The sequence below is a fragment of the Festucalex cinctus genome, chromosome 17, assembly GCF_051991245.1.
Source record: "Festucalex cinctus isolate MCC-2025b chromosome 17, RoL_Fcin_1.0, whole genome shotgun sequence".
In the NCBI taxonomy this organism is placed as follows: domain Eukaryota; kingdom Metazoa; phylum Chordata; class Actinopteri; order Syngnathiformes; family Syngnathidae; genus Festucalex; species Festucalex cinctus.
Window position 1 is genome coordinate 23,713,054 of NC_135427.1, and position 27,784 is coordinate 23,740,837.

The window sequence follows — 27,784 nt, forward strand, 5'->3', positions numbered from 1 at the left end:
CTGACTACGATGTTTAAAAGTATCAGACGTGCAAAAGGGGGGTCAACACTGCGCTGCACCTACCGAACCCCTAAGTGATACCATACTGAGCGACGCTGATCCGCTCGTCTTTGTTGGTTGCTAGAGGATGGTGTGATATGATGACGACCCTGATGTTGGGCATGACCGCTGTGGTGAGCTGACCAGAAACGGTTGAAGCCGGACTGGCAGCGGAAATTGCCTTGACTGAATAACCAGGATTGCTTACGAATGATTGCGAGAAGTTAGCATACTGTGTTTTTCTACTTATTTGCAGACGCTTAGTGCAACACTTAAGGATACGGTCCTAGCTGTAACACCGATAGCATTATGCAGAACTAGACTAGACAACTATAAAACGATTTGCAACTTGAACTCAAAAGATTATGTACACTCAAGGTGTTATAATACTTATGAATGGTATACTGCGTGAAATCAGTTTTTGCTAGCTATAAAAAGCTCCCTCGTACTTAAGGCCTTCAAAAGCAGGTCAGAGTACTCTTTTTAAAGCGTTAGTGAGTCTAGCTAATCTAACTAAGCCCCTTTGCCTTCCTTCCCTTAGTCTAGCGCGACTGCCGAGGATACTCTAATTTTTTTTTTCTTTCATTTCTTTTTCTCCCCTCCTCCCCTTTTTTTCCCTTTTCCTTCAGTTATTCTTGGATAGCGCACGACTTTTTGGGTGTTTAATTACGCTATAGGAAGATGCGATAGCTAAGTACCTAGCAACGATAGTGTCGCGCTAACCGACCTAAGACTTTTTTTTTTTTTTGACGAACACCCCCAGGGGTGGAGATTTGCACCGACACGCAGGTGCCTGAGACAACCTCCCCATCTTTATAAGAGAGCTATGGCCTGAGTATAGTCCCGGGTTTTTTGAGTTTTAGAAGGCGAAAGCCTCTTCTTCGTTCTCTCTCTCTTCTTTAATTTGCTGTTCGTTTTCCCTAGTTACTCATAATATGATACTAGCCTTATAGCCTTAGGAAAGTTTTCTTTCTTTTCTTTTGTTTGGAATTTCGCGTCTTGCGTCTTTCCCAGGCCCGCGCCTGTTTTGGGACCCGAGTCCCTCAGTCAGCTGACACAGCACCAAGTTAGACACACACTGTTAACTGAATACACATAGAGACACCTTGAAAACACACAGACATACCCTGCATACACATAACCAGGCAGAGGTTAGAGAAAAGTTGCACCAGTGGTATGTCTTGAGTGTTGCAGCAGAGCGTGAGTGGGACTCCGGCCATCTGACCGTGGCCTGGACCCTGGCCACGCATCATCTGGACCCGTCAACCTGGACATCCTGAAGATTCATCCCGCTTGACGAAGGGGGGTCTGCAACAACTATGGCCGATGGCCCAATCCACCCTCTATTTTTTTTTTAAGTTTGCTTCTCCTAAAGAAAATTCTCTGCAGTGCATGAATATTCCACTGCCCAGACAGGATACAAGCCTGGTCAGCTCTGCAGGTGGTCACCCAGCCACCAACAAAACTCTTTTGAAGCCGCTGACCAGGTGACAAAGGAATTTATGCGTCTGCCGAAGGAGTGTATTCAAGCAGTCTTCTCGGAGCCCGAACAAATGGCTCCAATGGGTTTGGAATACACAAATGACCGATCAAAGGAATGTTCATGACTTCTTATCAATCACAAAAGGATGTTCTGGCGTCTCGCCCTTCCTGGAACGTCTAGATGGAGCAACAACACCTCCAAGTGGTGAAACTTGGAACTATCCTTAGTGACAATTCACATAAGTAACCGCATTTTACACATTTATACCATGATAATTCTTGACAGACAACTGAACTACGAATGATTCATGTTATATCTTTGTGTGTATGAACATCGTATTTCATTTGTACTCCATAAAGAATGAAAGATAATCAATATCTCTCAGTTCAGTCAGATTAGACAAGTAGAAGTTACCTCACAAGTTAGTTTATGATGCATTAATTACGATGTGTGTTAAACGGGTTGTGTGGGAAAACTGATTTGCCAGACTGACCAAATTTAATGCCAAATTATTAATCTCTTTAATAATTTTTTTTCTTAAAGTCTGCCCGAGCGAGCAGAAGGGTGTGCCACCACCCACTGGAGCCCCGCCCAAAGACTTTAAAAAGGGCGAGGAGACCCTCGCTCACTCTCTTGCTTCTCCTCCTGCTCTCCCGCCTCCTCCAAAAAAACTCTCGTGCACGACCTGCAAGTGGCCCAGCCTGCTGCGAACTCTTTGTTCCAAGAAACTTGCCAACCACGTGGCCTTTTTTTTCTGGCAGCATCCGTTGCCGAGAGTGGACCCTCGCTCCACGCCACGCCAAAGCAGGTGCAAACTGCAACGCTGACTAAAGACCCTTTTGTTTTTTTTTTTGTTTTTTTGTTTTGTTTTTTGTTCCACCATCGGTGCTTGCCCGCCCGGACTCCGCGGCCCCGGCGTACACTTGCAACTTATCGCCGGGCTCAAGGTTGTGCACCTAAGCCGCGCACCTCACGTGCTATTCGGTGGCGCTCCGCCGCAGTGCCAACGCACCTCCAACGGCTGGCCTTCCCCGTACGCAGGCGCGTACTGACCGAGCTGCAACACCTGAACTCGGACAGCTGCCCGGCAGAACCAACCTTGGCGAGAATCAACCTCGCCGGATCGCCGACCAATCAAGGCACGAGCCGCGCAACTACGCCAGGCCCCTGAGCGGCTTCCCCGTGCTCACCTGTGGAATAACCCTTTTTTTTTTTTTCTTGCCTTTTTGGAACGAACATTGACTATTTTTCCCCCTTTTTTTCAAGACCTTTCTGCTCGTTCGACGCAAACGATGCTCGTAAGTCTGCATTTGATTCCCTAATTGGTACCACTGCGTGCAACTTACGTTTGAAACATATCACAGATCTGGCAGGTCAAATTTCTCTTTTCCTTGTTTCCTCATTCATTCGCATTCCTTCCTTATTTTCATTCGCTTTATTTTGTTTCTTTTCTTCTGACGGTAGAATAGTTAGATAGGCAGTGTTTTGATTCTGTAGTGTAGCAATCGTGAATAAATGCATGTTTTATGAACACTATTCCGCCTAAGTAATCTGTGTTTCCGAGTGGATTATTATTCTTTTGTTAGTACAACGAACCACTGAATATCGAGTGTGGCGACTTTAGATTATCAATGACTGATGAAAGGATTTTGGTCGTTGTTTGCTCCTGTTAACCCAAAGCAAAAACAACGTGGTGCCCCAGAGGTTATCGAGGTAAATACAATTTACCTCTGTAACGTCCAGATTATTAATTCGTCCAAAAAACGACCCAATTATCGCTACAATATATATATATATATATATATATATATATATATATATATATATATATATATATATATATATATATATATATATTTTCCTTTATTTTTTCATTTTATAATTATATAATCTTTCTTTCTTTCTTTCTTTCTTTTCCCAATGCTGAAGCCGGCCAAAAGAGAGGTTGGAGAAAACATCATCATCATGATAACCGCTGACATTTCAAAATCCAATTAAGGTGCATGAATGAATTGACCACCAGAGGGTACTACAACTGCACAAAAAGAATACAACTTCACCTTTTTATTTTGTTTTGTTTTGTTTTGTTTTGTTTTCCAGGTGTGCTGCTTTTCAAATTGTGAACACATCACGGACATTTTAACATGGCGATCCTGCCGTGATGCTTCCATCCCAATTTGTGACTTTGGGCGCACGGACAAGTGTGCGTACCCATTGGAAGTGAGAGGGAATGTTAGTTACCTGGCAGCCCAGGTGACGGGCACGCGGTGGGCAGCGTAGACGCTGAAGGAGAGCACGGCGGGGGTGCGTCCCGCCTCCTGGACGGGCGCGGCGCTGGTGCGGTTGTGGGGCACCGTGTGGAAGTTGGCATTGAAAGTGGCACAGTAGAGGTCCACCAGGTCCAAGATGGCTGCCGTCAGCCTCTCCACCACCTTCTCTGCCAGAGTGCCGACCAGACGCGCGTGAGGACGAGCGGCGGGGCAGACGGACGGACGGGTGGACGTCAGACAAACGGCGGCTTACCTCGGTTCTCCCGGACGGACAGCGCCAACGCGTCCTGCCAGGCACAAAAGGTCACGTTCGCTTGCGGGGAGGAAGGACGTGCAACACAACATGGTTCATTTTAGCCACAATTTTGAAACGTCGTCTCACTTTCCGTTTCAATCACGCTTGTTAGTTTTTAACATCGTTGGTCAACTTCGTCAACTTCGTCACCTTTTTATTTAGTCGACTCTAAATGTAGCATTTTCATCTTTATTTTAGTCCAAGAAAATCAATTTTATTCGTCTAGTTTTAGTCAACAAAAACTGTCAACGTTTAAGTCGTGTTTTAGTCAGTGCAATCATTTAACTGCTGTATTTTGCTTGGTCACATCAAATTTTGTCTCATCTTTTTTGTGAAAAATAACTTCACAAACACAATTATAGTATATCAACAAATGGCTGCTACATGACAGTGTCACAGTAACATCAGAGCTTTTACAAAATCATATAAAATTTTGTCTCATTTTTGTTCATAAACTACAATGTTTATAGATTTTAGTCCAGTTTTTATTACGTGAAGTACATTTTCTCGTCCGTCTTAATTAGTTGATGAAAACGTAGACTGATTTAGTCCCACTTGTTTATTAATGAGGATTTTAGTTCAGTCTAGTCTAGTTTTAGTCCAGTGAAAAATGTGTGTTGACGAAATGTTTTTTGTTTCGCTTTCCTTGATAAATTAACACTACAACACAGAAGACGAAGAAGAAGATGATGAAGAAAAAAAAAGATGAAAAAGAAAGATGAAGAAGACGAAGAAAAAAAGAAGAAAAACGACGAAGAAAAAAGAAGACGAAGAAGAAGAAATACGAGAAAGAAGACTAGAGATGAGGAAGAAGACAGATGAAGAAGATGAAGACAAGAAGAGGAAGAAAGAAGAAGAAAAACGAAGAAGACAGACGAAGAACAAGAAAGATGAAGAAAACAGACGAAGAAGACGAAAGAAGACAGACAAAGAAGAAGAAGACAGACAAAGAAGACAAAGAAAGAAGAAGACAGATGAAGAAGAAGATGAACAGTGTTGCCACAGTTACCTTGAAAAAGTAACTTAGTTACTTTACTGATTACTTGGTTTTAAAAGTAACTAAATTGCGTTACTGATTACTTGATTTTAAAAGTAACTAAGTTAGATTAAAAGTTACTTTTTTAGTTACTTTCAGCAGCTGCCGATAACACCATCTCAACATAAAAATAATGCAGTAGAAACGGAGTTCCAAATACTTTATTGAAAGTGCATTTTTAACATGAAAATAAAGGTTTTTTTTTATGAAAAACAAAATAGGCAGTCTCTCTTGACTTCTTGTAACGTAAATACTTTTTATAAAACAAAAAATAAAAATCTATCCAGGTTGAAAATGAAAATCCCCTAAATTCCTCTATTGTTTGTTTGTTCCGCTATTCCAGTGTGTACACATGTATCAGTTTAAATATTTATTAGTAGTTATTGACAGTTATAATTGTTTTTTGGTTTGTTTGTTTTTTCTCTTTAAAATAAGGATCAGGAAAACAAAAGGTTGATAATTTAATGTTAAATATAAATATTTAACCTTTAGACAGACACCAACACAATTAAACAGAATATGTGCACATTGTGAAGTATTTCAGAAACATACATTTAAGACATGAAATAAACCTACCGTCCATCCAAAAGAAATATGAAGCCACCTTATGGAACAATAAATCTATCAAACACATTTTAACCACTTAATATATGCAAAAATATTTCCAAAAGTTCATTTCCCTTTTTAATCAACAATTTTTGTATTTAACAATTTTTTTTTCTTTTGTCATCACTTTCATTTTTGGTTAATGTATGACATCTTTTTTTGTTTTTTTAATCTGAGACACGATGATGACCACAGAATCACTACTGTTTATATTTTGTTTTTTGGGCTGTCGTAATCGCGGGCACGTCTCAGTTCTCCTATCTGCTGCTCATGCTAGTTGTAGACATTGACAGGGAGCCACAAACTGAGAAATGAGATACTTGCAGTGTGCTTTTAGCTTAGCTGGTGTGTTGGCTGTGGGACATACCTGTGTCGTTTGAATCCATGCATTGGATCGTCACGGGAGTTATTCTTTTTGGCTCGCGCGCAGTACCAACGCCGGCCCGGGACATACAAGTGCACCGAGAGGACTCGATAGCCATGGGAAATACCGAGATGTACGGCACCGGCTTCTGCTAACTGTCTCCATTTGTATGTTGTCACTCGTTGCGCGCGCGCGCGCCGTGTCGCGAGCACGGAAACACGGAAGTAGCTTGAATGGTGATGCTACTGAAATGTAAACAAAACAAGTAGAGCACGGCGCAGAACTCTTGCTATTGTTATGAAAACCATAAAGCCTCACTCGCAACCGATACGGTCGTTTAGCTCCCCTTGACGAACGATGGTTCGGTCGAATCGTTTTTTTGTTCCACCCCTACTGAAAACGTAACTTGTCTGACGTCACTCCCCCTGGCGAGAGGGCGGAGACGACCTCATCCCATAATGCTTCACGGACCAGTTGAGGATGGAAATAAAAATTTTTTTTTACCACTTTTATGGTCCATAATGCACACTTTTTTTGTTGTGTTGTGTGCCTGTTGGTTAATAAAACTAGTAGTAAAAGTATCATCACTTTTGTTTTGAATGTGCAAACCATTCATGACCAGACCATGGCTGAATTCAGTGTGGTGATCAATGACTTCTGCCTCATCTTCGTAGTTAGCAGTAGTTGTTTGTGACTGTTACAACAGTGAGATAGTTTGCCTTCTTCATGAAAATGTGGAGTAACGCATTGATTCTCTGGACAGTAACTTTAATCAGACTAGTTTGTAGAATAAAGTAACGCGTTAGACTATTAGTTACTTTAGAAAGCGACTTTTTTGAGTAACGCGTTACTAAGTAACGCGTTACTAAGTAACGCGTTACCGACAACACTGAAGATGAAGAAATAAGAAGACAGACGAAGAAGACGAAGAAGAAGAAAGACGAAGAAGAACAAAGACGAGGAAGAAGAAAGACGAAGAACAAGAAAGACAAGGAAGAAGAAAGACGAAGAAGAAGATGATGAAGAAAAAGAAAAAGAAGAAAGACGAAGAAGAAAGACGAAGAAGACAAAGAAAGAAGACGAAGAAAAAAGAAAGAGAAGAGAGACGATAAAGACGAAGAAAGAAGACAGACGAAGAAGACAAAGAAAGAAGACAGACGAAGAAGACGAAGAAAGAAGAAGACAGATGAAGAAGACAGATGAAGAAGACGAAGAAAGAAGAAGACGAAGAACAAGAAGACAGACGAAGAAGACGAAGAAAGAAGAAGACAGACAAAGAAGACAGACGAAGAAGAAGACAGATGAAGAAGACAGACGAAGAAGACGGAAGTAGACGAAGAAAGAAGAAGAAGACAGTCAAAGAAGAAGAAGACAGACGAAGAAAAAGAAGAAAGAACACAGGCGAAGAAGACGAAGAAGAAGACAGATGAAGAAGACAGACGAAGAAGACGAGGAAAGAATAAGACAGTCAAAGAAGAAGAAGACAGACGAAGAAGAAGAAGACAGACGAAGAAGACAGATGAAGAAGATTGAGAAAGACGAAGAAGAAGTTCAGATGAAGAAGGATGAAGAAGACAGACGGAGAAGACAGACGAAGAAGACAGACGAAGAAGACAGATGAAGAAGAAGACGGAAGTAGACGAAGAAAGAAGAGACGAATAAGACAGACAAAAAAAACAGACGAAGACAGACGAAGACGATGAAGAAAGAAGACGAAGAAAGAAGAACAAGACAGACGAAGAAGACGAAGAAAGAAGAACAAGACAGACGAAGAAGACGAAGAAAGAAGACGAAGAAAGAAGAACAAGACAGACGAAGAAGACAAAGAAAGAAGAACAAGACAGACGAAGAAGACGAAGAAAGAAGAACAAGACAGACGAAGAAGACGAAGAAAGACGAACAAGAAGAAGATAGGCGAAGAAGACAGACGAAGAAGAAGACAGATGAAGAACACAGACAAAGAAGAAGACAAAAGAAGACGAAGAAAGAAGAAGAAGAGACAAAGAAGACAGACGAAGAAGACGAGGAAAGAAGAAGACAGACGAAGAAGAAGAAAGACGATAAAGACGAAGAAAGAAAAAGACAGACGAAGAAGACAAAGAAAGAAGAAGACAGATGGAGAAGACGAAGAAAGAAGAAGACAGATGAAGAAGACAGATGAAGAAGACAAAGAAAGAAAAAGACAGACGAAGAAGACAAAGAAAGAAGAAGACAGACGGAGAAGACGAAGAAAGAAGAAGGCAGATGAAGAAGACGAAGAAAGAAGAAGATAAAGAACAAGAAGACAGACGAAGAAGACGAAGAAAGAAGAAGACAGATAGACGAAGAAGACGAAGAAAGAAGACAGATGAAGAAGACAGACGAAGAAGAAGACGTAAGTAGACAAAGAAAGAAGAAGAGACGAAGAAGACAGACAAAGAAAACAGACGAAGAAGACAGACGAAGACGATGAAGAAAGAAGACGAAGAAAGAAGAAGAAGACAGACGAAGAAGACAGACGAAGAAGAAGACAGATGAAGAAGACAGACGAAGAAGACAGACGAAGAAGAAGACGGAAGTAGATGAAGAAAGAAGAACAAGACAGACGAAGAAGACGAAGAAAGAAGAACAAGACAGACGAAGAAGACGAAGAAAGACGAACAAGAAGAAGATAGGCGAAGAAGACAGACGAAGAAGAAGACAGATGAAGAACACAGACAAAGAAGAAGACAAAAGAAGACGAAGAAAGAAGAAGAAGAGACAAAGAAGACAGACGAAGAAGACGAGGAAAGAAGAAGACAGACGAAGAAGAAGAAGAAAGACGATGAAGACGAAGAAAGAAAAAGACAGACGAAGAAGACAAAGAAAGAAGAAGACAGATGGAGAAGACGAAGAAAGAAGAAGACAGATGAAGAAGACAGATGAAGAAGACAGATGAAGAAGACGAAGAAAGAAGAAGATGAAGAAGACGAAGAAAGAAGAAGACAGATAGACGAAGAAGACAAAGAAAGAAGAAGACAGACGAAGAAGACAGACGAAGAAGAAGACAGATGAAGAAGACAGACGAAGAAGACAGACGAAGAAGAAGACGGAAGTAGATGAAGAAAGAAGAACAAGACAGACGAAGAAGACGAAGAAAGAAGAACAAGACAGACGAAGAAGACGAAGAAAGACGAACTAGAAGAAGACAGGCGAAGAAGACAGACGAAGAAGAAGACAGATGAAGAACACAGACAAAGAAGAAGACAAAAGAAGACGAAGAAAGAAGAAGAGAAAGAAGACAGACGAAGAAGACAGACGAAGAAGAAGACAGACGAAGAAGAAGAACACAGGCGAAGAAGACGAAGAAGACAAAGAAAGAAGACGAAGAAAAAAGAAAGAGAAGAGAGACGATAAAGACGAAGAAAGAAGACAGACGAAGAAGACGAAGAAAGAAGACAGACGAAGAAGACAAAGAAAGAAGACAGACGAAGAAGACGAAGAAAGAAGAAGACAGATGAAGAAGACAGATGAAGAAGACGAAGAAAGAAGAAGACGAAGAACAAGAAGACAGACGAAGAAGACGAAGAAAGAAGAAGACAGACAAAGAAGACAGACGAAGAAGAAGACAGATGAAGAAGACAGACGAAGAAGATGGAAGTAGACGAAGAAAGAAGAAGAAGACAGTCAAAGAAGAAGAAGACAGACGAAGAAAAAGAAGAAAGAACACAGGCGAAGAAGACGAACAAGAAGAAGATAGGCGAAGAAGACAGACGAAGAAGAAGACAGATGAAGAAGACAGACGAAGAAGATGGAAGTAGACGAAGAAAGAAGAAGAAGACAGTCAAAGAAGAAGAAGACAGACGAAGAAAAAGAAGAAAGACGAAGAAGACAGATGAAGAAGATTGAGAAAGACGAAGAAGAAGTTCAGATGAAGAAGGATGAAGAAGACAGACGGAGAAGACAGATGAAGAAGACAGACGAAGAAGACAGATGAAGAAGAAGACGGAAGTAGACGAAGAAAGAAGAGACGAAGAAGACAGACAAAGAAAACAGACGAAGAAGACAGACGAAGACGATGAAGAAAGAAGACGAAGAAAGAAGAACAAGACAGACGAAGAAGACGAAGAAAGAAGAAGACAGTCAAAGAAGAAGAAGACAGACGAAGAAAGAAGACGAAGAAAGAAGAAGAATATGAAAAAGACGAAGAAAGAAGAAGACAGTCAAAGAAGAAGAAGACAGACGAAGAAGAAGAAAGAAGAACACAGGCGAAGAAGATGAAGAAAGAAGAAGAAGACAGACGAAGAAAGAAGAAGACGAAGAAAGAAGAAGACGAAGAAAGAAGAAGACTGAGAAAGACGAAGAAGACTGAGAAAGACGAAGAAGAAGAAGACAGACGAAGAAGACAGACGAAGAAGACGAAGAAAGAAGAACAAGACTGTCACGGGTTCGTTTTAAGAGGAGGAAAAATGATGGCGCAGTCGAAAAAATTCAGTGAATGGGTTCTTTTTTATTTACCCCAACACAGCATCCAAAAAGGTGAAAAAATATTTACAGTGCAAGTCCAGTGCAGACAAAACAATTTCAAAAATATTTACAACTTCTTTTTGGTCATTTCCACAACTTACTGTTGACAGCTCTGCCCTCACTATCAGACTCCTCTCCCACAAATAACTTCCGACTCCCTTAAATACCCTATAGCCCCTCCCCCTGGACAAACCATTTAGAAATTAAACAAAAACAACAAAAAGCAGCTAAACCATGTGTAAATGAACAATATCTACAACATATATTCCTCATAAAAAAAAAATCCCCCCATTCACTACCCGTAATTTCCTCCCTCAAACAGAAAGCAATTCACCTAATAAATCTACTACTATAATGGTTCATTCCAAAGTCAGGTGACAGCTGAAGCGCGGCAAAATATGCTATTTAAGTTCAATGCAGGAAGTGTTTCGGTTTGGTCCAGTGTTCATTGTCCCACGACCCCGCAGAATGCGGGCGAGCGTCCACGGCATGGCATCACGCGCCGGCGCAGAGCGCGCCCCCCCCCCCCTCCAGCACCAACAACCGCGAAGACAAAAGAGTCCGGGTGAGGGGTAAGCAGTTTATGTAGATATCCACTACGGGAATACGTGTAGGCTGTGTGGAAAACAGTTTAGGCGGAGCTCGTCTCCGCGGAACGAGGGGCACGCTGCGCGCGCTCACGTAGGCTGCTCCTCTCAGCTAGACGGCAGCGTGCCCCGTCGGAGAGTGACGGACAGTTACTGGCGCCCCGTCACATTATCCCCCTCCTCCCCGAGGTTGACGATGTGCGGCAACCTTGACAGATAATCCGCCACCACGTTGCTCTTGCCCGACCGACGTCGGACCTGGAATCGGAACGGCTGCAGGGAGAGGTACCAGCGGGTGAGACGGCTGTTGTGGTCCTTCATGGAATTAATCCACGTAAGAGCACGATGATCTGTCTCCAAGTCGAACTCTCTCCCCAGCAGGTAATATCTCAAGCTCTCCAGAGCCCATTTGATGGCCAGGCCCTCCTTCTCCACGTGGCAGCAGCTTGCAACTTAGGTACATCACCGGCTGCTCCTCCCCCGGAGTACCTTGGGCCAAGACTGCCCCAAGTCCCACTGCTGAGGCGTCAGTCTGCACCAGGAACCGCTGGTCAAAGTCAGGACTCCTCAGCACCGGAGAGGAACACAGACAGGCTTTGAGGGTTTGGAATGCAGTCTCACATACCTCATTCCAGGACACAGGATTCCTCTGGTCTTTTGCTGTCAGCGCTGTCAGAGGAGCGGCGATCGTGGCAAACCGTGGGACAAACCTCCTGTACCAGCCGGCCAAGCCCAAGAAGGACCTCACCTCCTTCTTCGTGCGGGGCCGTGGACAGTTGCGGATGGCCTCGACCTTGTCCAACTGTGGCCGAATCTCACCTCGTCCAAGCCGGTAGCCAAGGTATCGCGCCTCCTCTCGCGCCCACTGACACGTGGCAGGATTCAGTGTCAGGCCCGCCTTCTGGATCTGACCTAGGACTTGTCCCAGTGCTGCAGATGTTGCTCCCAGGTTTCACTGAAGATGACCACATCATCCAGGTAGGCAGCACTGCAGTCCTCACATCCCTGCAGGACACGGTCCATCAGCCTCTGGAACGTGGCAGGTGCTCCATGGAGACCAAAGGGCATCACTGTGAACTGGAAGAGGCCAGCAGGAGTCCGGAATGCTGTGTAGGGGCGACTGGAGGCATCCAGAGGTACCTGCCAATAGCCCTTGCAGAGGTCCAGTGTAGTGATGAATCTGGCCCGCCCAATCTTTTCCAGCAAATCATCGATACGGGGCATCGGGTAAGCATCAAACTCCGACATGGCGTTGAGCTTCCGGAAGTCGATGCAGATGCGGAGTGACCCGTCTTTCTTCACCACAATGACCACTGGGCTGCACCACTCTGACTCTGATGGTTCGATCACCCCCAGGCGCTGCATCTCCTCCACTTCTTTGAGCAGTTTCGCCACCAGATGTTGGGGCACCCGGTAGGCCCTTTGGCGGATCGGCCCCTTGTCCTTCAGGCGGATGATATGTTCCCCAAGAGCAGTCTTTCCCGGGTTTGCAGCAAACAGTTTGGAGACTTGCTTGAATACCTGGCTCAACTGGCCGGACTGGACCGCAGAGAGATGGTCAAGTGCAGGCTCGGCTGACAGGTGGAGGTCACCTCCATCACCAGCAGGGATGGCACCGGAACCTGGACTGGAGCCTCTTTCCACTCCTTCAGCAGGTTGACATGGTAGGTCTGCTTCTGCTTTTTTTTGTCCGGGTGGTGGATCTCGTACGTCACAGGGCCCATCTTCCTGAGGACCGTGTACGGACCCTGCCACTTAGCAAGCAGTTTGCTGGTGGAGGTTGGCAGCAGAAGCAGGACCTTCTGGCCGGGTTGGAAGTGGCGGTGCCTGGCTTGCTGATCATACCAGGTCTTCTGTGTCTGCTGGGCCTCGCGCAGGTTGACCTCGGCGTCGCATCGGTACTTGGCCAGCCGATCCCTCATCTCCAATACAAACTGGACAATGCTGCGGTCGCTCGTGCCGGTTGCAGGAGTCCCCCAGGTTTTTCGAAGAAGGTCCAATGGGCCCTGGACCTCCCAGCCATAAAGCAGCTCAAAGGGGGAGAATCCGGTGGATGCTTGAGGGACCTCCCGGTAGGCGAAAAGCAGGAAGGGCAGCCACTGGTCCCAGTCTCGTCCATTGTCGGCCACGAATTTCTGCAGCATCTTTTTCAGGGTTTGGTTGAAGCGCTCGACCAAGCCATCCATCTGAGGGTGGTACGGAGTGGTCTTGACCGCTGAAATCCCGAACTGTTTATGGAAGAGCTGCAGGAGCCTGGAGGTGAAGTTGGTCCCTTGGTCTGTAATAATCTCATCCGGAACACCAACTCTGGAAAAGAGCTGGGCAAGACACCGCAGCACGGGGCAGTCACAGTGCGCAATGGAAAAGCCTCAGGGTAACGGGTAGCATAATCACATATCACTAACATATACTGGTGCCCTCTACTACTTCGTACCAAAGGCCCCACAATGTCCATGGCTATACGCCTGAATGGCGTGGAGATTACTGGCAGAGGTTGAAGGTAGGCCCGGTCTGACTGGCGTACATAACACGTTTTCTGGCAAATAGGACAGGTCTTACAGAACGATTGAACATCCGCATACATGGAAGGCCAAAAGAATCTGGAGGATATGCGCAAAAAAGTTTTGTTGCGACCAAGATGACCTGCCCAAGGCAAGGTATGTGCCAGGCGCAGTATCAGTGGTCGACATGAGACTGGTACCACAAGCCGCTTACTCTCATTCGCTACGGCATACAGTACATCATTGTCAATTACAAAGCTTTCTTTATCCCCCTGCGCCATATCCAGCGCCCCAACCACTTTGGCAAATAATGGTTTCAGAGTTATATCCTCCCTTTGTCGGACCCCAATGTCGACTGGCACCTCCCACCTGTCCTTGGTATGTCCATCCTTGTAGTCCGGCATTGGGGATTGCAGCCCCTTTTCAAAGCGCCGCTGGCGGCGCGACTTTCTTATCCCCTTTGTGCCCCCTTCAAACAGACTACTGTCCAGTGTAGCAAAATAGTCTGGATCAATCACACTGGCTTTGCCCGGGACTGACGGCAGCCCCGCTCTGGCTCGGCTGCGCGTAATTACATACCCCGATAAACCCATACCACATTCACTGTCTTTGGGTCCTGATCCCAGCAACACCTCCAGGAAAACTGGTAAGTCCCACCCCAGAATGGCTGCCACAGGCAGCTTTTCCACCACTCCTACATTCAATAAATAGGGTTGCTCATCCACAACCACAGTCAATTCAGCAGTAGGGTAGGAGTGACTGTCGCCATGCACACACAAAATATCTTCCAGTTTGTTATAATCCACACTGCTTGTTGGAACGAGGTCCCTTCGGACTAACGCCAAGAAACTACCCGAGTCCACCAGAGCAGTCACCGGTTCCCCGTTAATCGCAATGTCTTTAAACCGCTGCCGCCCCCCCACAGCGATTACAGTCTCCGACCTGGGAGTGTAACATTCCCCGCTAATCTTAGCTTTTCGGATCGGGCACAGAGAAGCTTTATGTCCGGCTTGTTGGCAATAGAAACAGATGAGCTCCTTACCAGGACTCTGCTGGCGAGGTGCAGGGCAAGTTTCTCCATGCTGATAAGTGCTGGTTCGGGCTGCTGGTCTGAGTTGCATAGAAGACTGACGATTCGGGCCACCTTGATACTCCATCGGGCCTCCTCTCCGGGCATTGAGGTACTGAAGAGCTAGCTTAGCCGCCATTAACCCGTCGGTCGGCTCATGCTCCTTCACCCAGGTGCAGATGTCTGCCGGGAAGACACGCAGAAGCTGCTCCAAGATGACCTGGTCGCCGATCTGCTCCTTGGTGTGCTGCCCCGGTCTAATCCACCGCCTGTAGAGACCCTTTAACCGGTGGTACGTCTCAGTTGGGTTCTCTCCCGGTGGAACAGTCATGGACCGGAACAGCCGTCGATAAGTCTCCGGTGAGACATCAAACTTTGTCAGTAAGGCTGCCTTCAGGTCGGTGTACGAATGAGCCCTCTCCTCATCCATGGCTGTGTACGCCTCAAGTGCCTTTCCCGTCAGGAGTGGCACTAGGCGACACGCCCACTCAACCTCTGGCCAGCCCCAGGTTTTGGCAATGCGCTCAAAGCGAAGCAGGTAATTTTCAATGTCATCTCCTGCCATGAACTGTGGAATTTTTGGGTCTCCAAAAGTTCTGTAGTCAGGCCCGGCCAGCTCTGGTCTGTGGCTCACCCTTGAGAGTGGCGCCTCTGCAGGAGAACTATGACGTGGCTGAGGCGCTGGTGTCGGCAAGTTTAGCCTGACGCTGGAATCCTCACCCGGAAATGTGTCCCGGGATGGTACTGTGCTGGGTGCTACCGGGACCCACTCTGCCCCTCGTGGACCAACATGCTGGCTGGCAAGGAAGCTCGGAGCCCTCTGAGCTCTGCCAGGAAACCCTCCTCTCTTTTCTGCTGGCCCTCCAGAAAAGTCCTCATGGCTGCCAGCAGCTCCTGTTCTGCACTTGGTCCTCTCAGAGCTGCCTGGACAGCTGGATCAGCAGCGCCTCCTTCCTCGTCCTGCCATTTTAGCGGGCAACCTCGGGAACTCCTCCCTGCGGCCCGTCCTCGTCCTCTTCGACTGGCCATCCCACCACTGCCACCAAATGTCACAGGTTCGTTTTAAGAGGAGGAAAAATGATGGCGCAGTCGAAAAAATTCAGTGAATGGGTTCTTTTTTATTTACCCCAACACAGCATCCAAAAAGGTGAAAAAATATTTACAGTGCAAGTCCAGTGCAGACAAAACAATTTCAAAAATATTTACAACTTCTTTTTGGTCATTTCCACAACTTACTGTTGACAGCTCTGCCCTCACTATCAGACTCCTCTCCCACAAATAACTTCCAACTCCCTTAAATACCCTATAGCCCCTCCCCCTGGACAAACCATTTAGAAATTAAACAAAAATAACAAAAAGCAGCTAAACCATGTGTAAATGAACAATATCTACAACATATATTCCTCATAAAAAAAAATCCCCCCATTCACTACCCGTAATTTCCTCCCTCAAACAGAAAGCAATTCACCTAATAAATCTACTACTATAATGGTTCATTCCAAAGTCAGGTGACAGCTGAAGCGCGGCAAAATATGCTATTTAAGTTCAATGCAGGAAGTGTTTCGGTTTGGTCCAGTGTTCATTGTCCCACGACCCCGCAGAATGCGGGCGAGCGTCCACGGCATGGCATCGCGCGCCGGCGCAGAGCGCGCCCCCCCCAGCACCAACAACCGCGAAGACAAAAGAGTCCGGGTGAGGGGTAAGCAGTTTATGCAGATATCCACTACGGAAATACGTGTAGGCTGTGTGGAAAACAGTTTAGGCGGAGCTCGTCTCCGCGGAACGAGGGGCAAGCTGCGCGCGCTCACGTAGGCTGCTCCTCTCAGCTAGACGGCAGCGTGCCCCGTCGGAGAGTGACGGACAGTTACTGGCGCCCCGTCACAAAGACAGACGAAGAAGACGAAGAAAGACGAACTAGAAGAAGACAGGCGAAGAAGACAGACGAAGAAGAAGACAGATGAAGAACACAGACAAAGAAGAAGACAAAAGCAGACGAAGAAAGAAGAAGAGACAAAGAAGACAGACGAAGAAGACGAAGAAAGAAGAAGACAGTCAAAGAAGAAGACAGACGAAGAAGAAGAACACAGGCGAAGAAGACGAAGAAGACAGATGAAGAAGACGAGGAAAGAAGAAGACAGACGAAGAAGAAGAAGACAGACGAAGAAGACAGACGAAGAAGACTGAGAAAGACGAAGAAGAAGAAGTTCAGACGAAGAAGTAAGACGAAGAAGGATGAAGAAGACAGATGGAGAAGAAGACAGACGAAGAAGACGAAGAAAGAAGAAGACGAAGAAAGAAGAAGACAGTCAAAGAAGAAGAAGACAGACGAAGAAGAACAAAGAAGAACACAGGCGAAGAAGATGAAGAAAGAAGAAGAAGACAGACAAAGAAGACGAAGAAAGAAGAAGACGAAGAAAGAAGAAGACAGACGAAGAAGACTGAGAAAGACAAAGAAGACTGAGAAAGACGAAGAAGAAGAAGACAGACGAAGAAGATAGACGAAGAAGGATGAAGAAGACAGACGGAGAAGAAGACAGACGAAGTCGACGAAGAAAGAAGAAGAAGACAGTCAAAGAAGAAGAAGACAGACGAAGAAGAAGAAGACAGACGAAGAAGACGAGGAAAAAAGAAGACAGTCAAAGAAGAAGACAGAAGAAGTAAGATGAAGAAGGATGAAGAAGACAGATGGAGAAGAAGACAGACGAAGAAGACGAAGAAAGAAGAAGACAGTCAAAGAAGAAGAAGACCGACGAAGAAGAAGAAAGAAGAACACAGGCGAAGAAGATGAAGAAAGAAGAAGAAGACAGACGAAGAAGACGAAGAAAGAAGAAGAAGACTGAGAAAGACGAAGAAGACTGAGAAAGACGAAGAAGAAGAAGACAGACGAAGAAGACAGACGAAGAAGACGAAGAAAGAAGAACAAGACAGACGAAGAAGACGAAGAAAGACGAAGAAGACAGGCGAAGAAGAAGACAGATGAAGAACACAGACAAAGAAGAAGACAAAAGAAGACGAAGAAAGAAGAAGAGACAAAGAAGACAGACGAAGAAGACGAAGAAAGAAGAAGACAGTCAAAGAAGAAGACAGACGAAGAAGAAGAACACAGGCGAAGAAGACGAAGAAGACAGATGAAGAAGACGAAGAAGACGAAGAAGACAGACGAAGAAGACAGACGAAAAAGAAGACAGACGAAGAAGAAGAAGAAGAAAGAAGAAGACAGACAAAGAAGACGAAGAAAGACGAAGAAGACAGACGAAGAAGACGACAGATGAAGAAGACAGACGAAGAAGAAGACAGACGATGAAGAAAGACAAACGAAGAAGAAAGACGAAGAAGAAGAATCCACTTTTGGTTTTGTTAGTGATGATCCCGCAGGATGTGTGTGTGTGACACAAGACGCGTCCACAACATTTAGTCAACATTCCAAAATTCAAAAAAAGTACAAAGTGAAAAGCAGGCGGACCCTGGTGACAAGAAAATCTGCTTGCGAGCATCAAGATGCAAGCCGAACATCTTTGCAACGTTTTGCAGTCTTGAATAAAACTGGTCAATCCTCGCAAGTCTCTAACGTCTGCTTCAAATCCGCATTTGAACACGGCCCGACCGACACGCACGTTTGTGCCGTTCAGCGTTGGCAGCAAGCGGCGAAAAGAAGCCAAAGAAGAAGCGACGCGCGCGTGCATGCGCACCTTGAGGCCTTTGGTCTGCGGTCGACAGGGACAAGCGGGCAGCCGGTCGAGCGCCGCTGTCACGTCCGGCGTCTCCACCGCCGCCAGCGAGCTGCACAGCGCCTTCACCGACTGGACCAGACGCTCCACGCGCGCCGCCACATCCGCCTGCCACAGAGCAAAAAAAACGTATCGCTGGCGGGTCAGCGCTGCGTTTGTTGCCGTCGTCGCCTGCCAGCCGCTTACCTCAGACAGCACGAAGGACTCGGCCTCGTTGTGGAAGGTGTCCAGCAGCAGCGTCAGAGCCTCCCTAAGCACAAACGCAAAAAGTTGCGCCTGCCGTACGCCAGTGGAAAATTTTGTCAAATGTTTTTTTCCTGACGAAAATGAAAGGAAAACTAAAATAGAAGCCATTCATTGTGATGAAAACGATAACTAAAGTTGACTGACAATTTGGTCAATGACTAAGACAAAAATGAAAACAATAGAGTGACAAATAAAAATAAAAAAAAATCACACAATCCAATCCAAAGGAATGAAAATGCGGGTTGGAGAAAAGAAACACAAACTGTTCAGGGTTCACTGTACGTGATTTCATGTAATTTAATGTAGTTCATTTATTTAATTTTATTTATTTCATTGTGCAGCTATAAGATTAACAGCAATTATGTACTTTTTTTTTTTTAGGTGAAAACTAAGTTATATTATTGTCAGTTCAACAAGTTTCATTGAAACAATAAAGACACCGTTGTATGAAATGTGTCTTGTGTGTGAAACTAGTTACAAATAGGTGTGTTATCATTTTCTATATAAAACTTTGAATGTATGCTGAATAGGGCTGGGTCTAAAATATCGATATCAAATCGATATTCCTTGTCATAGCCCAAAATCGATTCATAAAACCCTGAATTGATACTTTTAAGATTTTTTTTTACCCTGTAAACGAATGTGCCAAATAGGGCCCGACTGATTAATAGGCCGCCGATTATAATCGGACGATTATTGGCCTTCAAACATCGGCCAAAACAATCGGACAATTGAGCTTAATGGCTGATTATTTTCCCCTTAAAACGTTATAAAAGAAAGCCGAAGTTTCCGACACTATGAAAGTACCCTGAATGCACCATTTTGCTTGCGTAGCATTAGCAACTAGCAATTGTGTAGCGTATGTTATTCTGTTGTCACGAGACGTCCTTTAAGATGTTTAATGACATTGCAACTCTATAACAATACATAATGTTAAGAATTACATCCACTGTATATTTAAATACAAAATACATTTCGTTTTTAAAACATTGCTAGCCTAGCGCAAACAGGAAGTTAGCAAATGCTAACGGAAAGTTAGCATCGACTTCGGGACTGTTTTTCCTTCAAATAGTGAATCGAATCGGGCCCGTCTGAATCGAATCGATTTTGGAAATCTGAACCGATACCCAGCCCTAATGCTGAAGGAAAATATTGAATAAACTGTCAAGAAAAATTGCTCTTTTTTTTCGTCAACTAAAATTAGATTAAAACTAAAATATAATCAGATGACTAAATGATGTTTAAAACTTTCATTAATTTTAGTCAAAAGACTATCATTAAAACTAAATGATTTTTATTTTTATTTTTTTTGTCAAAATGAACACTGCTTTGCTGAACCTGGCAACTCACTGCATCGTCCGTTTCTCTCTCAAATTCAAACAAATTCGTGAACATTTTCACTTGTGAAAATTCTGAAAAGAAATTGAGTTATTCTTCTTCTTATTATTATTATTATTATTATATCAGTTGACAAGTAATTGGTATTGACCCTGTAAAATTCTGTACCTGTTTATCTCTCATCCTAATTTCACCAAAATAGTGCACATTTTTGTGATCAGAGTCCGAGTGTGCTCGTGTTCAAAGCAAACAACCAACCAAAACAGCCCGTGCCATTGTCATTATGGAGCGGAAAGGTTGCGCATGGTGACAAAAACTTGCTGAATGTTAAAAGTTGAAAAGTCGGAAGCAACACAGCATTCAAATGGCTCCACAATGGCCATCATGTCATTCAAATAAAAAAAAGATGACTTTCCCGTCAATATTGCCGGCAGGCACAGGTAGGCAATTAAAAAAACAAAAAAACAAAAACGCAATGTTGAATGGGATGCGTTGGAAACTATACATGTATATGTAATGGATAAGTACTTCAAACTCATACCAATATTTTTGGGCACTTAAGATAAACATGTTGTTTATTTTCTATTGTTTAATTTTTATGTTAGTAAGAATAACTTATGAGGAGTAGGACGAGAAAAGTTTTTTTTACTTCTTCCTACTCCTTTTGAACATGTCAATTATGATACAATTAGGGTTGTAACGATATTCAAACATCACGATACGATATCACGACATGAAGGTCACGATACGATAATTGTCACGACATTGTGGCATTGTTGGCGATATTTAAAAAAGATCACAATGTTAAAAAAAAAAAAAAAAAAGAGCTCATACTAAAAAAACCACAATATTGTGCTTTTGTTCATAACAGCAATGCATATAAACCACCTACAATCACTAATAACAATTTGAGGCACTTATTTGCTAATGCAAGCACACATTGATCGCACAAGCAAATTAGGTTCCCCTTCATCTGACAATTACCATAGATTTTAAACATAGACGGCCAAAACATCCCTAATGAAAATTAAATTGCACTAATAAACTAGCCACTAGAGGGTGCTAGAACTGAACAAATGGAAATCAATCTGACTTTTTTTAACAGATGTGTTCCTTTTAAATATTGTGAACATGACAACGACGATATTGTGGCAGTTTTAACACCACAATATCACGATATTGCCCTTATCGTTACATCCCTAGATTCAATTGACCTTTTTTTCGTTTCTTTTTTTTTTTTTCTCAACTTCAACTTGTATTTTATACTTATGTTTATATGTTCAATCAACCAAACAAAAATGTTGGCACAGTCAACTTTTGTGCTGGTGTAACAAAGGGAAAAAAAATAAAAAAAAATCTCCTGCTCTCAAACTAGCAACTGTCCAAAAAGGTGATCCTCACATCAAAGGTGTGTTGCGAGTGGACTCCTCCCGATAATCTGACGCAAAATCGGAAACTGGTGATGGCGGTTCACGAGCAAGATTGTGACATGAACAAGGAGGCGTCGGGCGAATCCCGTCCTACCCGTCAGCTGCGCAAACCTGGCAGGTGTCATTTTGACAAAAGGAGCGACCAATCCGTCGAGACATTTTGTCCCTTACCTGGTCACCGTCTGTTTGATGGGTCGCTCCTGCAGCAGGATGGCGTGGTTCAACGTAGACGCCAGATCGTCGTCGTCCTTCTGTCGGGTTCAAAAGTGGCACGACATCATTCCTTGCAAAAGTCAACCTGCATTGCCACCAAACGGCTTCCATGTCATTTGAGTGCACGCAGCTGGCCCCTGACTTGACTTTGCCACTTGTGAAAGGCCAAAGTACTACTTTCCTATTGAGCCAGCACTTCAACCAGAACAGGAAGAGCAGAAAACATTTTTGCCGCTTCCAACCAAGGTTATTTTAGTGAACTATAACCAAAATTAAAAAAACAATCTTGTTAACAAAAAAAAATGCTCTGAAAGTACATTTTATGTTTACAAAACTAACTATAATTATAGCAGAAATGTCCTTTGTTTTAGTCTTTGGTAATTAATTTAAAACATGAACCTTTGGAGATGAAATTAAATGTGATTTGAAGTCAATTTATTTTTACATTAACCGGAAAAATGATATTTGAAAGTGTGTCACACAGAAGTGATGTCATCTAGCAGCAGCCAATAGAAAAGCACCTTCAGATGATGTCGCTGCCATGCTGTATTTTAAATATTGCGCACAAGTAATACACATTTAAAAAAAAAAATAAAAATAAAATAAAATAAAAAAACCTAATACTGAAACTAACTAAAACTAAATTAAAACGAAGCATACTTTACTTATTCAGCCATTTTTGGCAGTCAAAAATGAATATATTGCCTACAACTAATAAAAACTAACAGAACCAACCTGAAAACTAATAAAAACGAACTCAATTTAAAAAAAAAACTGATACTCAAAACGAAATCAAAAGTAACTCAAATAAAAAATTCCAAAACTATAATAACCCTGCTTCCAAACATGAAACAAGAATCCAACTTGTCGTCGGCCTTTGGCAGGAAAAGTCACGAAAACGTTCACATTGAAGCGTCACAACGTTATTGTTGCGAGTGTGTGCGTGGACGCACCATGCGCACCAGCTCCGTGTGGATGGAAGATCTCGGCGTGAGGATCAGTCGAACGTCCCAGTCAAACTTCAAACACCGCTGCACGTACTCCAAACCTGACAACGTCTGACAGCTAAACAAGAACAAGAAGACGTGAAGACACACAACAGGAAGCAGCTGAACTCACGTTTTGACAGCGTCAACATTTTCATCGCTTCCATCAATAAACACACGCACACCCTATTATCGATAATTAGGGCCCGAGCAGCGACCGCTGCGAGGTCCCTATTGTTTTTGTAAAAATTATTATTATTATTATTATTAGGGCCCGAGCAGCGACCGCTGCGAGGTCCCTATTGTTTTTCGTTCGAATTATTATTATTATTATTATTATTATTCTCCGTAAACGATCGCATTTTTGAGTACCTAAACATTCACGAAAATTCACCAAACTTTGCACACTCCTCAGGCCCGGCGAAAAATTTGATATTATGAAGTCGTCATAACAACGCGACTCTATAGCGCCCCCTAGCGTAGAAAAATAAAAACCAAGCCTGGCACGTTTGAGCTAGAGCAACGAAAATTGGCAGGCACGTGTAGCACCCCGAGACGCACAAAAAAGTCTATTGGGACCATGTAGCTAAAATGTACAGGAAATGAGCTATGAATTTTTTTATGTCCAATTTTGGCCTATTTTGGCACATTCACTGTGGTCATGCTTTTTCCCCCTCTGCAAACATTTTTCATCCAATTCACTTCAAACTTGGCATTTATCATCTCAAGACCTGAGAGAACAACTGGGCAAAAAGTCTTGCCTTTTCGAAATACTATATGATGGGGGCGGGGCATCAAATATTGTCTTTAAAATTTCATTTGTCCAGAAAGAGCAAATGCTTAATAACTCCCATGTTCAAGCTCCCACATACGGTATTTTGTACAAAAAAATGTAAACTCATTCTAAGTGTGATAACTAAGTCATTTATGAATATTCTTTTAGTTTCTACCACCCAAAATGTTCACTGGCATCAGACTTATCCAAACATATATATATTTAGGGCCCGAGCAGCGACCGCTGCGAGGTCCCTATTGTTTTTGTAAAAATTATTATTATTAGGGCCCGAGCAGCGACCGCTGCGAGGTCCCTATTGTTTTTGTAAAAATTATTATTATTATTATTATTATTATTATTCTTTATTCTCCGCAAACGATCGCGATTTTGGGTACCTAAACATTCACGAAAACTCACCGAACTTTGCACACTCCTCGGGCCCGGCGAAAAATTTGATATTATTAAGTCGTCATAACAATGCGACTCGATAGCGCCCCCTAGCGTAGAAAAATAAAAACCAAGCCCGGCACGTTTGAGCTAGAGCAACAAAAATTGGCAGGCACGTGTAGCACCCCGAGACGCACAAAAAAGTCTATTGGGACCATGTAGCTAAAATGTACAGGAAGTGAGCTATGAATTTTTTTATGTCCAATTTTGGCCTATTTTGGCACATTCACTGTGGTCATGCTTTTTCCCCCTTTGCAAACATTTTTCATCCAATTGACTTCAAACTTGGCATTTATCATCTCAAGACCTGAGAGAAAAACTGGGCAAAACATCTTGCCTTTTTGAAATACTATATGACGGGGGCGGGGCATCAAATATTGCCTTTAAAATTTCATTTGTCCAGAAAGAGCAAATGCTTAATAACTCCCATATTCAAGCTCCAAAAAATCTCAAACTTCTCAGGCAACGTTATAGTCACGGCCTGAAAACATCTATATGATAAAATTCAGTTATACATATAGCGCCACCTAGTGGTTACAATAAATGTCATACTTTACGTTTTTAGCTACTGTGCTGAGCTTGTTGAAGGGATCCATTTGAAAATTGGTCAGAAAAGGCTTAAGATGTTGATCATGCCCCACACCGAATATTGTAACTTTTCGCCAAAGGGCGTCGCCGCTACGGTGACGCAAAGTCTGAAGATTTTTCGTGAAAATAAAAGCTGCATTAACTTGACCGAGATGATCCTATCTTCTCAAAATTTCACACATTTGATGAGAGTCCAGCCCTAAAGACATCTACTGACTTATATTTCATCTAACTGATAGCGCCACCTAGTGGCAATTTTTTTTATTACGAATTTTCTTCTACGTTTTTCTCCAAACACGTTAACTGGACCTACCTCATATTTGCTCAGATGAGGGTTTCGGCCTTCATGATGTCACAACACGAAGTTTGTGAGTTTTCGCGAATTGCTGTGGGTGTGGCTAAGCGCTGTTCGCCAAGAAAACAACGGCAGTTTTGAGGGTCTAAACATGCACAGAAACTCATGAAACTTGGCACACACATCTGGCCTGGTAAAATGAGCAATATTTTATTGTTGATTGTGCTATTTTTACAAAAATGACTCAATAGCGCCCCCTAGAAGTTTTTAACGAAGCAGCCCCGGTTGTACGTTTAAGCAAGAACGACGAATATTTTTAGGTGTATGAGGGAGCCCAAGACCTACAAAAAAGTCTCTTGGACCCATATGCTAAAATGAACAGGAAGTGAGCTACGAATTTTTGAATGTCCCATTTTTGACTATTTTTGCACATTCACAGGGCGCAGACTTTTGCCCACTTCTCCTACACGTTTCATCTGACTGAGTTAAGACTTGACCTGGACCATGTCAAGACCTGAGCCAACGACAGGGGGAAAAATTTGACCCTTCGAAATACTATATGATGAAGGCGGGGCATCAAAATTTGTGTTTCGCACTGAAAAAGGATATGCTTAATAACTCCCCGGTACATGCTCCAAAAAATCCCAAACTTGACATGTATGTTTATCGTCAAGGCCTGAAGCTATCTCTATGACAACATTCAGTTATATATGCAGCGCCACCTAGCCCTTGAGGCATAAAAAAAAAATACCCCACATACGGTATTTTGTACAAAAAATGTAAACTCATTCTAAGTGTGATAACTAAGTCATTTATGAATATTCTTTTAGTTTCCACCACTCAAAATGTTCACTGGCATCAGACTTATCCAAACATATATATATTTTTATTTATTTTTGATAGCCTCTGTGGACATTAAAAGCAATATCGTGAATGAAGGATATGCTTAATAACTCCACGGTACATGCTCCAAAAAAAATCCCACACTTTACATGTATGCTTATAATCAAGGCCTGAAGGTATCTCGATGACAACATTCAGTTATAAATACAGCGCCACCTAGCCCTTGAGGCTTATATAAAAAAAAAAACCACATACGGTATTTTGTACAAAAAAATGTAAACTCATTCTAAGTGTGATGACTAAGTCATTTCTGAATATTCTTTTAGTTTCCACCACTCAAATTGTTCACTGGCTTCACACCGATCCAAACGTATGTACGTTTCCATTTTGTTTTATTCATTTTTGATTGCCCCTTTGGACAATAAAAGTAACATTGTGCAATGAGTACAACGAGCGATGATGTGTATATATACACTTTTACAAAAAATACCAATCAGGGCAACTCATTGCCTAAAAATAAAAAAGGACGCTGATTTTTGCAGGTCTTAACAATCACCAAAACCCGTTGAGCTTGACACACACTGGCAAAAAAAATATTCTACATGTAAACGTTTATTATGCCATTTTCAAAGAAATTTTGCTTCCAATATGCCAGTACCCCAACGTGCCAGTACCCTAACGTGCAAGTACCCCAACGTGCAAGGACTCCAACGTGGCCCGGGCTGCGAGGGCCCTTTATAGCTGCTCGCAGCTCTAGTTATTCTTCTTCTTCTTTATTCTCCGCAAACAATCGCGATTTTGGGTACCTAAATATTCACGAAAACTCACCAAACTTTGCACACTCCTCAGGTCCGGCGAAAAATTTGATATTATGAAGTCGTTATAACAACGCGACTCTATAGCGCCCCCTAGTGTAGAAAAATAAAAACCAAGCCCGACACGTTTGAGCTAGAGCAACGAAAATTGGCAGGCACGTGTAGCACCCCGAGACGCACAAAAAAAGTCTATTGGGACCATGTAGCTAAAATGTACAGGAAGTGAGCTATGAATTTTTTAATGTCCAATTTTGGCCTATTTTGGCACATTCACTGTGGTCATGCTTTTTCCCCCTTTGCAAACATTTTTCATCCAATTGACTTCAAACTTGGCATTTATCATCTCAAGACCTAAGAGAACAGCTGGGCAAAACATCTTGCCTTTTCGAAATACTATACGACGGGGGCGGAGCATCAAATATTGCCTTTAAAATTTCATTTGTCCAGAAAGAGCAAATGCTTAATAACTCCCATGTTCAAGCTCCAAAAAATCTCAAACTTCTCAGGCAACGTAATAGTCACAGCCTGAAAACATCTATATGACAAAATTCAGTTATACATATAGCGCCACCTAGTGGTTACAATAAATGTCATACTTTACGTTTTTAGCTACTGTGCTGAGCTTGTTGAAGGGATCCATTTGAAAATTGGTCAGAAAAGCCTTAAGATGTTGATCATGCCCCACACCGAATATTGTAACTTTTCGTCAAAGGGCGTGGCCGCTACGGTGACGCAAAATCTGAAGATTTTTCGTGAAAATAAAAGCTGCATTAACTTGACCGAGATGATCCTATCTTCTCAAAATTTCACACATTTGATGAGAGTCCAGCTCTAAAGACATCTACTAACTTACATTTCATCAAACTGATAGCGCCACCTAGTGGCAATTTTTTTTCTTACGAATTTTCTTCTACGTTTTTCTCCAAACACGTTAACTGGACCTACCTCATATTTGCTCAGAGGAGGGTTTCGGCCTTCATGATGTCACAACACGAAGTTTGTGAGTTTTCGCGAATTGCTGTAGGCGTGGCTAAGCGCTGTTCGCCAAGAAAACAACGCCAGTTTTGAGGGTCTAAACATGCACAGAAACTCCTGAAACTTGGCACACACATCTGGCCTGGTAAAATGAGCAATATTTTATTGTTGATTGTGCTATTTTTACAAAAATGACTCAATAGCGCCCCCTCGAAATTTTTAACGAAGCAGCCCCGGTTGTACGTTTAAGCAAGAACGCCGAATATTTTTAGGTGTATGAGGGAGCCCAAGACCTACAAAAAAGTCTCTTGTACCCATATGCTAAAATGAACAGGAAGTGAGCTACGAATTTTTGAATGTCCCATTTTTG

At 43.1% G+C, this 27,784-nt stretch overlaps 1 protein-coding gene across 8 annotated transcripts in view; it reads right to left on the reverse strand.

Moving 5' to 3' along the window:
• The window catches only part of pik3c2b (phosphatidylinositol-4-phosphate 3-kinase, catalytic subunit type 2 beta), a 382,245-nt gene that overhangs the window by 182,166 nt on the left and 172,295 nt on the right, over positions 1–27,784 (reverse strand). For all 8 annotated transcript variants that reach the window (XM_077501844.1, XM_077501843.1, XM_077501846.1 and 5 more), the window contains 6 exons: positions 22,644–22,755; positions 21,649–21,728; positions 18,650–18,713; positions 18,425–18,571; positions 4,046–4,079; positions 3,764–3,959 (listed from right to left, as the gene is read on the reverse strand). In XM_077501844.1, coding sequence (XP_077357970.1) covers positions 3,764–3,959; positions 4,046–4,079; positions 18,425–18,571; positions 18,650–18,713; positions 21,649–21,728; positions 22,644–22,755 — 633 coding nt within the window. The remainder of the gene's footprint in view (positions 1–3,763; positions 3,960–4,045; positions 4,080–18,424; positions 18,572–18,649; positions 18,714–21,648; positions 21,729–22,643; positions 22,756–27,784) is intronic.